This window comes from Ciconia boyciana, chromosome 11 (assembly GCF_034638445.1).
Source record: "Ciconia boyciana chromosome 11, ASM3463844v1, whole genome shotgun sequence".
Classification (NCBI taxonomy): Eukaryota; Metazoa; Chordata; class Aves; order Ciconiiformes; family Ciconiidae; genus Ciconia; species Ciconia boyciana.
Genome location: NC_132944.1, coordinates 22,789,132 through 22,801,548, shown reverse-complemented (window position 1 = coordinate 22,801,548; position 12,417 = coordinate 22,789,132). Strand labels below are relative to the sequence as shown.

The window sequence follows — 12,417 nt, the reverse complement described above, 5'->3', positions numbered from 1 at the left end:
AAGAGCAGTACTGTGTGTGATCATTGCAGTCGCCAGTGATCTAGAAGCTGTATTTACTGCCTCTGAGGAAGACAAAGCATGAGGATAATCATCAAAGCCTTCTCTAGAATCAGGGGACAAAAGCATGTTGAATTTGTCCAAAAGTTTATGCCTATACTTGTAAAGCAAGGTTTGATATTTAGCTATATATTAAAATTGTCCTTGTCCTGAGCAGTGGGGTTGGATCAGATGTCCCAGTTAACCTAATAAAAAATATGTGATTTTATGATCTAGGGAAGAGCTCTGTATATGCCATTTTTCCCCAAGAGTATGTAAATGTTTGAAATAGCTATCCACACTAAATTTCATTTGCCCATTTTTTTCTGAAACAGCAGTAATAATGAGGAAACTGAGACCAGGCAAGAGAAAGCAAATTCTGTAGCCCCTGCTACATCATGTTGGCCATTAACTTTTCCTGACAGGAAATGAGACAGAGATAAAGCTGAGTTTCATAGTAATTCTTTTGCCAGTTCTAGATGCTCTGAATCTAAGTGGAGACATTGCCTTTTTCTCAAAAGTCTCTTGTCGCTTTTGTTTATGCTCAACGTAGGTGCAAGATTTGAAAATCCTACAAATACTGCAGTAATCTGAGAAAATAGCTGCCTTGAGGCCATAAAACAACCGCCCAAGGAGGTCTGACTGCTGAAATTTGTCTACTGCAGGTAATCCAACAGCAAAAAACTCCAAAATCAATGAACAAAAAGAGCAAACCAAAACAAAACCCAAACTGTCTATCTTCAGAGACAGACATCGTTCTTTGAAAGTCAGATAGAACATAGGTAAAAATGGAGTTGCAAAGATAAACAAGTCTGCAAAGAAGTAAGAGAAATAAATTAATTGCCTAGAGGACAAGTAATGAAATGCTGTCTGGATAAGGCAGATGAAGGGAACCAAGATGTGCTAGACACAGTTTCTCATGCCAAGCATAACAGCAGTTGAGTGCACAAATATGACTGGAAAAGGGAAAACTTCTCTAAACTTTAATGATTTGCATGGAAAAGCACTACCACTAGAAGACAGAATAAATATTTAAGGGAAAAAATTTAAGCCAGTCTAATTTACCAGTCGAATTGGTTGTTCTTTCACATATTAATAGAAAGATTACCTTGTAGTATCCCCTCAGCTATCATAGCAAATTACTACAAGAGTATACACTTATAGAACTCTTCTCATTACAAAGTACTTTCCAACTCTACCTTTCCAATATTGACATTTCTCAAGGTCAGGGGAAACACCCTTACACTTCAATGGGGGGTGTGTGTGTGTGTGTGTGTGTGTGTGTGTCAACAATAGACAGGGGTTCCAAGTGTTGAGGTAGGGTTAAAGAAATTTCCTTCTTACTCCATGCTAAAATACACACACACGTAGTTTTGCTTTGCATAAATGCTACACAGTACATGGCAAGCAAACATCTGAAAATGCAGTCTAGTGACATATATAAAGAAGCATTCCTTTTTGAGATCTGAACCTTTCGTCTAGGTATATAAATATTTCATTTTTGACATTAAGCTACAGCCTTCATCATTTTTATGCTAAGTATGGAAATCAGAGAAATGTAAGACTACAGTATTTTAGAAAAGTCAAGACATAGCTTAATGGTAAATTTCCGTAGCTGAAATATGACTCACAGAATCACAAAATGGTTGAGGTTGGAAGGGACATCTGGAGGTCATCTGGTCCAACTCCTCTCTTCCCCCCCCTGCTCAAGAATACCTGCAGGCTGCCCAGGACTATGCCCAGTTTTTGAATATCTCCAAGAATGGAGACTCCACAACCTCTCTGGGCAACCTAACCTGTTCCAGTGCTCAGTCACCCTCACAGTAAAAAAGTGCTTCCTGATGGCCAACAGACCCTCCTGTGTTTCAGTTTGTGCCCACTGCCTCTTGTCCTGTCGCTGGGCACCACTGAAAGGAGCCTGGATTCATCTTCATTACATCTTCCCTTCAGATATGGATATACATTGATGAGATCCCCCCCAGAACCTTCTCTTCCCCAGACTAAACAGCCCCAGCTCTCTCAGCCCTTCCTCATATGAAAGATGCTCCAGCCCCTCAATCATTTTAGTGGCCCTTCACTGGACTCTCTCCAGTAGCTCCATCTCTCTCTGCTACTGGGGAGCCCAGAACTGGACATGATACTCCAGGTATGGCCTCACCAATACTGAACAGAGGGGAAGGATCACCTCCCTCAGCCTGCTGGTAACACCCCTCCTAATGCAGCCCAGGATACCACTGGCCTTCTTTCCTTCAAGGTGACCTGCTTTCGGCTGGGATAGAGTTAATTTTCTTCTTCATAGCTGGTATAGTGCTGTGGTTTGGATTTTAGTACGAGAATAATATTGATAACACGCTGATGTTTTGGCTGTTGCTAAGTGGTGTTTACACTGGTCAAGGACTTTCCAGCTTCCCATGCTCTGCTGGGCACACAAGGAGCTGGGAGAGGGCCCAGCCAGGACAGCTGGCCCCAGCTGGCCCAAGGGCTATTCCAGACCATATGGCCTCATGCTCAGTATAGAAACTGGGGGAGTTGGCTGGGGGCAGCGATCGCTGCTCGGGGACTGGGTGGGCATCGGTTGGCGGGTGGCGAGGGGTTGTATCACTGTTGGTTCCCCCCCCCGGGTTTTGTTCCTCTCTCGCTCTCTTGTTGTTTTCCTTCTCATTACAATTTATTTTTGTTATTGTTGTTCCAATTATTAAACTGTTCTTATCTCAACCCACAAGTTTTCTTACTTTTGCTCTTCCGATTCTCTCCCCCATCCCACCGGGGGGCAGGGTGTGTGGTACTTAATTGCCGACTGGGGCTAAACCACAACACAAGGGCATATTGCTGGCTGATGTTCAACTTCATGTCCATTAGGACCCCCAGACCCTTTTCTGCAAAGCTGCCTTCCAGCCTGGCGGCCCCAGTATATACTGCCGCATCCGTTTATTCCTCCCCAGGTGCAGGACTTTGCACTTCTCTTTGCTGAACTGCATGAGGTTCCTGTCAGCCCATTTCTCCAGCCTTCTGAGGTCCCTCCAAACAGCAGCATCACCCTCTGGTGTATCAGTCACTCCTCCCAGTTTTGTACCACCAGCAAACTTGCTGAGGGTACACACTGCCCCGTCATCCAGATCACTAACGAAGATGTTGAACACTACTGGACCCAGTGTTGACCCCAGGGATACACTGCCAGTTACTGGACTTACTCAGTCAGGCTAACACCAAAAAAGCTACTCCATATTACATAGGTAAAAAACCCATTAGTCTAAGAACTCACTAATGGAATAATGAAACTTTCCGTCAATTCCAAAAAATACCGCCGAAGAATCACACTCTGTGCTTCTGTAGGACGTTTCTGTTGTACACCCTTAAAAAAAGAAATAAAATACCACAGTAAGTCTGTTACCCCAAAATATGTATGTAGTTGTGGGGGTTTTTTTAAGAATATTTATTCCAGTGTTTCTATATTCATTTGCCATAAGCTTACAAACAGCACCCCCTACCCTGAACCACAAAAGGAAAGCAATAGCGTCAAGTCCTTTTGCACAGTCATCCCCTTCAATTGCTGTTTTTTTATTTTTATGTAAATAAATTAAAAGAAATAAAAATTTCTATAAACAAACTTGTGCAAATTAGTTAGTTTGGAAGCTCTGATTCTTACACACCTCATGCCTGAGATTTCTAGACCAAAGAGACTAGAGGGAGATGGCAGAGGGTGGAAAACCCAAACCAGATGAACTGATCAATCACTTAAATTCTCTAAATTATTAAGCTAACTTCTTGAGTTCTACCATTCATGTTGTTATAGAAACTGCTAACAAGGCAGCAGCCCTTCTTCTACAATGAGGGTGTATACCTATCTATCCAGTTATGAACTGGGGCAAAGGAATCAGAATCCAGTTTCACTTCAGTTACATAGACAGAGCTCAGCCTTAAATGAAAACACCATACAACAGTACACAAAATTTCCATTACGAAGAGACTTGCAGTATTACCTTTTGTAACTGTTTGACGATTTCTTCATCTCTGTTCAAGTATGGCTTGTAAGAGGTATAAACACCTGAAAAAAAAAGCAGCATGTAGCCAAAGGAAAAATGGGGTATGCTTTGTAAAATTAAAATACTGGTAATTTAACTCTGAAGCAACTTATTACCAGGTTTGGAGTCCAAAGTTTTTAGGTTCTTCAGTTTTTTCACTTTCACCTGCTTTGGAACTTCACCTGCCAAAACATTTAAAGCCACCTTACTTGAAATCTCCACCCCTATTACTAGATACTACAGTTAATGTGCCATCCATTGCACTGATTTTTAGAAATGGATACTTTCATTTGGAAGACTTTCTAATATTGCACGAAGCATCAGCAACACTGACAAGCATCCAAGTACATATCCAGAAACATCTGGTAAACATAGGAACAACAGCATACAGGCCTTTCACTTTATATAAGGGTTACCTGTTGGGAAAAAAAAAAAAAAAGAAAAAAAAAAAAGAAAAACCACCCAAAACCAAACCAAAAAACCAAAAGGACAACCTTCTGAATCAAAGCAGCCAAAGAAAAATACTGACTATATAGTAGTGAATGACTGTTTCATTAATTTTAAAATTTTATTCTATCTTCCTTTGTTCCCCTTAGGGTAAATGCTTTCAGGAACAAATCTTTAGTACCCTGGCCAAAATAAAAATTGTATATAAGAAATTAAAACAGTAGTCATGGATTAAGTGTTGTAAGAAAATGAATTTAAGTCTCCTTTTCCATAGGTCAAACTAAGTTGTTTTGTTTTGTTTTTCAAATATATCATTCTCCAGCCAGAAGACCCTAATCCCTGTTAACAGTCTTGCAGCCTCAGCAGAACCTTCCTCTTAGATCTAGTTGGATGCTCAACTTCAGAAAAGATAATAGTATAAATTGCTACTGAAACTGCAGAGTGGGGAGAAAAGGAAAATAAAAAAACCCCAACAAACAAACAAAAAAAAATCACAAGCCCTCTCTTTGTCCCTAAAGAAATAAAATTTGAATTTTTAAAGGCAGGTCAGACAGATACATCTCTAGAACTTCCTGAGTAAGCATTTCACTTAGCTGCACCAAAACTTGAGAGTTTCATACTTGAAACCATATATCAAATTTGAAGGCAATTAGTGTATATGGCTTTCCAGAGGTTTAATAGTTTTATTAAGATTCTACTTTCCAAACCTTAACTACACAGCAGCTAGCTAACTCCTCCCCACACAACCCCAAACCCCCACAGGTATTCTGAAGCATGGACAGGCATATTTTCAAGTAAAGCAAACCCTTGCTTAATTATATTGAACACAGTCTGTAATCCTTAATTAATTTGGTGCATTCAGAAACTAAATGTAACTTGTCCTACAAAAAGGAATTTCACGGTGTATTATCCTAACTGGGTATTTATGCATTCCTACTTTCAGAACAGAACAGTGAACCTGTCACGGCAAACAGCTGCATTCAGGAATTTCACATAATAATTAGAGTACTGCAGTATTTTATTACAGGCTAGCAATTGACATGTTATCCAAAGATTACATTAAAATTCTACTCAATCATTTAAGGAAATCATCCAACTTGAACAATTAATAATTACTGGAATATTGCCAGATTAGAAATGTATTATCAAAATACTGTCAAACAACTTTTTATATTATTGTAACATTCAAACTTAACTTTCACATGGGTTTTACTTTCTCTGCACTTGCTCTGACTGATTTATTACATTCAACTCATCCTAAAATTAAGATCAGTCATAAATGATGTTTCTCATTTTAATATCTTATTGGTAGAGATACAAAAACCGGATTGTGCAAAAGGTAAAACATTACTACCAATGAGCATTACCTCCTTTTGCATTTAATATAGTAGATTTGGCAATACAAGACATACAGTACTCAAGAGCCCAATTTCACTCGACAGATTTACATCCATAAGGATTTGGTTAGTATTAAACTAAATTACGTATGTTTGTAAATAAATAAGCACACAGTTAGATCTTGTCGCACAGGATTGTAGAAGATACTTGTACTTTACCTGGAAGTTTAATATCTCCAATTCGGATAATGTGAGGCCAGTGCTGAAGTGTTTTAGCAAAAAAAGGATTCGTCACCCCTAGAATGACAGATGGTCTAGAAAAATAATGACAATGTTTAAAATATGACAGTAAGAGCTTCTGTCTTAATGAACACAAAAGGTCAACTTTAATTCTTAACTTGAAATTATTTTCCTTTTGTATTTAAGAGTTACATTTTAAGTTGCACGTAAGAGCACGGTATGTTTATTGAAGTTTTTAAGTTTTAGAAAATAACAACACAGAGGTACCTTAAAGTCCAAACGGTAGTGGAGCATAAAAGTGACATCTTCCGCTTAGACTCTTGGCTAAATTCTGCCCATTTGCAATGATGAGAACAGGGTATTATCTGATTTATTATCTGATTTTTTTTAAATGAGCAGGAATCTGACCCATATTTGAAAGACAAATTGCTACTTTTCAAGGTTTGATTATAACAAACTCTCAGTACTTGAATGTGCATGTCAATGTGACTGCTGTTTGTATGAGATTTCTCAGTAGAGCTACTGCTCAGATGACATGACTAAGAGACACTTAATATCCTACTTCCCTTCCAACACTTTAGCGTTCTTTGTTAAAAAGCAGTTATCAAGCGATGAAGTACAAGCACATTAATAGCACTGTGCCCAAGCTCACAACCTGTCAGATTTTTCTGTCTACTCTGTGCTTAGAATCTGGCTTTGAGGATGCATAGGGGCACCCAGAGAACAAGAGGCAGTAAGAGCACAGGGCTGCAGAATTTGGGATTTATAGCACTAATACGATGAAATATCAACATATTTTTCAGTATAATGGCTGCCATCCATTTTACAGGCAAAAGTTAGCTAAGGAGAGAGTGTAACTGCAAGCCTCATTGGAACTGCCATATTAAAAACAGGTTATCATCATTTCTTCAGATTGGCTTTAAAAATCCTGAAGTTTAACACTTTCTGTACGCCATCCTTAAGTTTCCCGTTTCTCAAGGCAAGGTGGGGAGAAAAACAAGTAATCTTTCTTTAAATTTTTATTCAATTCTTCCAGCTGTATCACGATGGCAACTGGACATCAATTTCTATGTTAACCTACAAACATTTCTGACTTTCATTCCTCCCTCCACTTGCTAATTATAACTATATTTTTATATAAAAACTCATTAGGCATTCACCGATAGGACAAAAATCTGATCACACAGCTCTGTAGCTTAGTATAAAGTCTGGGCTATGGAAACAGCAGTTTTCATCTCTCCATTCCATCTCAGAATGATCAGCACCAAATTGTATCAGTTTCTCAGAAGCCTTTTCTCACTTGTCACTGACTCAACCTTCACCAGAAAAATCACTCTTCCAAGTCCTACTGCTGTTCACGTATGTTCATCTGAAAACATTTTATTCCAGATACTATGTATTTTTCCCCACTCATTTGAATTCAGTTTCATTATTCTTTGCTGTTTCTATAATCCTGTTAAACTCATTTGCATTACTGATTTAAATTCACTGGAATTCACAAATGTTGTTCACCATTTTTCAGTGTTATCTGACTATACATGACTTATAGTCTCTCTTCCAAACCAATGATAAAGACCAGTGTCCATAAAAAGGTCTCAACAGATTCCTTTGTTGTACTCTGGAAAATCAATTTATGATGTTTTATCTTATGTTCTTTTCACGGTCGTGTTGTAAGAATCAACATAAGAAACAAACTGAGACTCAAAAGAACCCAAACAATAGGCACTCTCCTTCTCCCAAGGAATGGCTCAAGCCTAGCCTAATTTAACACAACTGTTACATCTTCTCATGCCTATTTTGTGGGAACCAAAAAGCAAGTTTCACACACAATTGGTTTGGACCAATGTATGCAAACTGACATTCTTTTACTAACTGGAGGGTTAAAGTCAAGTAAGGCTTTCATTTACACACACAAAAAATTCTTCAGGTCAAAGTAAACTGGTAGCAAATCATGAGGAATCTTGTTTCACTGCTACTGGTGATATAATAGCAAGACTTGGTAAGCTCTTGGTCACTTTTAAGAGCCTTGATCTATCATATTTATCAGAACCAATTCTAATTTTAAACAACTGAAGTAATTTCTGAAAAGGGACGATAAATCCAAACATCAAGATGAAAAAAACCCCTTGCTCCCCTCTTGCTAAAGGTAATAAAATACACAGATTCTGCATCATCTGGATTCTTCCCCTTCTTAGAGCCACTGCTTTAAAAGCATATTTCCAATCTTTCCCATTTTTTTGTCTTCTGTAAGAAAGCCAGAGCAATTCTAGCTCTATTTCAAATACTAACGTATATACTGAACAACCTTTCTATTTTGCTGCAGAGGAGCAGATGCAATTTTTAAACATGGGTTACTAAAGTTTAACCAACTTCTTCATGGGATTATTTTTAGAACTTAAATTACATACTGCATAACCATTCCCATGGAATACAATCTGAAACATAGTGCCTATGTTTGTATGTTTTTCCACTGCTGTATCTCTGGCAATACTTCCATTGAGAGGAAAAAATACAGTAAAAAAACCAATGAAACAAACAAAAAACCCAACACAATAACCACTGCCTGTTCAGACATTAGAAAACATTTGCTTATAAGAAGATCAGTGAATCTAACATATGCGCTCCATTCCCAAATCAAGTTGCATTTAAACAACATATAATAAGAAATATTGGAGGTGTGAGCTCTCAAAATAAGAGTAGGATTAAAAAAAAAAAAAATTAAGGGGAAAAGTGTGTCCTTAAAGCAGTTTCAAAGAGAATTGTTTTTGTAGACTCATGCTCTTAAAAAGAAAAAGAATCTTAATTTCTGAATTATTTACAACATTTTTCTAACAAATATACTGAAGAGATATTTACTTTTTAAATTATTGTCTCAACTAGGACAGTGACTGAGTTAGCTTTACAAAACAGCTGTATGGATGTTGAATTCTAGAAGTCACTTTGTTTAGCAATTGCTTAAAAATAAAAACAATTCCAGAACAATTTCCCAAGGAGCCACTACGGAGCTCATGTTGCATAGACAAATCTTTACTGAAAAGCAAAAAACTTTTCTTGCTTTCATATTTGCAGTTTTACTTATTCTGTACACAAGTATCCTATGAAGCTCAAATGTAGTTTAATTATGACATTGTTTCATAACTTCTCTATCCTAACTGGAGCAAAAACTTGAAACAGCTAATTACTGCACTCTCTAAGATAAATCTTATAAATAAGGAGTCTAAATGTATTGTCTAATGATAGAAATTCAGAATACTTAAGCAGTATCTTAAAACAAATTTATGGTCACGAGTGGCTTTGAGCAACACCTTCACAAAAAGTTTGATTTACTTACGGGGCTTGTGTGCGAGTTGTATATTCTTTGAATTCACTGTCGTGTATGGTAAAGTATGGCCTGAAATCACTGCAGTACTTTAATGGAGAAATACAGCTGCAAGGGAGAAAGAGGAGAAGCTTGTTGTATGTATACACTGAAAAGTTTCATGAAAGAAACAAGCAAATCTGAAATTTGTAATGCTTTCTTATATTCAGATCAAATTAAGTTGCACTCAGCTGCAATCTACAATGACTCACTTGGGCATTAGTTAGGAAGCTCTGCTACATTTACCTAACAAGCGCCAACACGGTTTCTGAAGATTCTGATGGTGATGGTGCCATCACGACAAGTGGTTCTCCTAGCAGTACTAGTTCCCAAAGCATCTGAATGTGAAAGAACACTGGACAGAAACACCTAAGAACAGATTGAGGTATTTTAATACACTTAACATAACCAGAAGAAGTATGGATTCAGTTAAGAACTGGATAAAAAGGAAGTTTGCAGTAGTGTTTAATAGTAATTTGAAAAATATAAAAATACTCTTGTAAAATGAAATGTTTAATGAACTTGCCTATTTATTGCAGTTTCAGCCTGCACGTTGTCTGAATTGGTTTTTAGCCAGCTTTACAGAAAAAGAATATTAAAAACAATACTGCTAAATGTTAGCTTGCAAGCTATGAGATGTGTGTTATGGAACTGTCATAAATCTTTGACTTATGGGAATTCACAACTAGGAATAAATCAGTCCAAACTCCTACCTGAAAAGGTCTACTTCATGAACAGTCAGTAAAGCCATGGAGATCTGAGCATCTGCCTAAAAGACATCGCAATGCTTGTTTTTTAGTCATCAGAATACCTAGGTATTAAATGAAATAGTTTCCCTTAAATGCTTACAAACAGTAGATGGTATATACCCTAATTACCTATCACTACTGTACTACCGCAATATGTACTACATTATCTCCACAAGTAACTATTTGTGTGCTAAAAGCAAGATTTCCCTCAACACACACACACCCCTTAGAGGCAAGCAACTTTCAGTCCAGAAAAGATGTAAAATACTGAAGCTGTTTTAAACAACAGTCACGCAGCACATGAAGGCAGAGACAGATTTATTTTATAGCCATCTTCTATGGCTAAAGATTTGTAATTCGGTTTTCATCCTCAAAAAAACCCCTAGTTTAGTATAGTCTCACCCATTCAGTAGTTTTGTCAGCCAACTATCCTCTTCCAGGAGCTGGACATCCCTCTTCTAAAGTACTTGGGGTAACTGGGTTAGAATACCTTTTCTATGAAGAATCCAACTCTAGACTCCTCCACTCAAAGTTTCAAAGACTGTGGATTTCATTATTATCAAAGTATATGAGGATTTGCTACCAATCTTTTACGAACAAGTTTAAAGTAAAAGAGTGAAGGCAGATATTTAGCTTTGTCTTGGTGTTATATAAAATAGAAGTATCTAATCTCTACCTGGTGCATATTCTGTACTATTGGCGTCGTCCCAGGCTTGTCACGATATGTTGGAATCCGCAACTTGGAAAGAAAAAGAAAGATTTTTTTTTTCCCTGTATCAAATTCAGCAGAGAATTACAATGCTGACTTACAGACAAGATGTAACATTTAAAGAGGATACTACAGTACGATGCCTAATTTACAGAACATCCACATAACGATGAATACATAGCTGAAGACTACAGATCATTGCTACAGGAATCAATATGCAATACTAAGTAGTACCACATTGCAAATTCAATATTAGAATATGAAAATTATACTTCAGTTAAAGACTATTGATAACATTAGTCACAACTATTACAATAATTTCAATAAAAATATGTTTAAATGTTGGAGAGAACCATCTGAAATAAGGTTAATGGGGCTTTAAGGTGGTACAGAATTATTTTTAGAAAAAAATCTTCTCCTAAAACATCAGACATCCTGGTGGGTATGAGACAGAACCCAAACAGACTGAACAACATAAATGTATTTTTCTGACCTCACAGTCCGCATCTATAAGTCTTGACTACTACAAATTTAATCACATTGGAAGCTGGTGTGCACAAATGGATGTAATTTATACACAATGAAAACTGACTGCCCAAGCAGTGTAAAAAAACAGGGACAATATCACTGAAGATGGTAATTATGGCTTTACTCAGTTTAGGAACGCAATTTAAACTCTCAAGGATAAGAATTTCTAATGAGATAAATGCAGGCAATAGCCAAACAAGACATATCTGATACTCATCATAATCATTCAGCATCCAGAACACTGCTGTATTAAATTTGTGCTTTCAGAACAGCTTCAGAAACTTCTCCTTCCTCTCCCTGGTGATATACATGCGTCTAGCCATAAACTTGAGAGTATCTGCTGAGAATGTACTTCCGACTGTAACCTCTGGATCCATCAAATCCATTTAATTGCATTTCATATGAAGATGCTATGGCTCCCCGAGGCCCAGTTCTTAGCCACCATTTAACCTCTACAGTTCCTCCCCATGCACTAGATACAACTTCTTTAATAGCTTTCTTGAGACATATTTCACTATCACTGAAAATTTTCAACAGACCAAGAAATTAATTTCTGGTGTGTGGGCCAAAAAAGATTTTTACTTGTCAAACTTCAGACACAAGAATGATTTTAATTGGTATATTTAATTTGCTTGAGTGGAACGTAATTCTCAGTATTCTGAAGTGTTACTTAATGTTTGATTTGACAAATATAATTAGCATTAAAGTCTCCTAGAATTCCAGAAGGATAATATAGATACTCCAGTTAGTAGTTGTATTGAAACATCGCTTTTTAATATCTAAAAAAATTACATGTTAACTTATGCACCGTAAAAGATCCTCCCCTCCTCCCCCCAGTCAAGGAACCTAATCAAGATCTCCCAGACCTTCACTCTGAGTGGAGTATACATCTATTCCTGTTCTGAAGTACGAGACACTGAAGACAAGTCAGAATACAGTGAGTACCTATACAGTAAATGGAGGGGAAAACACCCTCAGAGAAAAGTAAGTG

The 12,417-nt window shown here is 37.3% G+C and overlaps 1 protein-coding gene across 4 annotated transcripts in view; it reads right to left on the bottom strand.

Annotated features, from left to right (window-relative positions):
• Positions 1–12,417, bottom strand: part of DENND6A (DENN domain containing 6A) — a 29,320-nt gene that overhangs the window by 7,325 nt on the left and 9,578 nt on the right. For 3 of the 4 annotated variants that reach the window (XR_012044581.1, XM_072876004.1, XM_072876007.1), the window contains exons 8-15: positions 10,866–10,928; positions 10,154–10,209; positions 9,687–9,809; positions 9,414–9,509; positions 6,062–6,156; positions 4,175–4,240; positions 4,017–4,081; positions 3,299–3,388 (exon numbers count right to left, since the gene is read on the bottom strand). Coding sequence is in view for 3 of the 4 variants with exons in the window: in XM_072876004.1 (XP_072732105.1) it covers positions 3,299–3,388; positions 4,017–4,081; positions 4,175–4,240; positions 6,062–6,156; positions 9,414–9,509; positions 9,687–9,809; positions 10,154–10,209; positions 10,866–10,928 (654 nt within the window). In the remaining variant the exon portion in view is untranslated. The remainder of the gene's footprint in view (positions 1–3,298; positions 3,389–4,016; positions 4,082–4,174; positions 4,241–6,061; positions 6,157–9,413; positions 9,510–9,686; positions 9,810–10,153; positions 10,210–10,865; positions 10,929–12,417) is intronic. The other variant, XM_072876006.1, reaches the window with a different exon arrangement.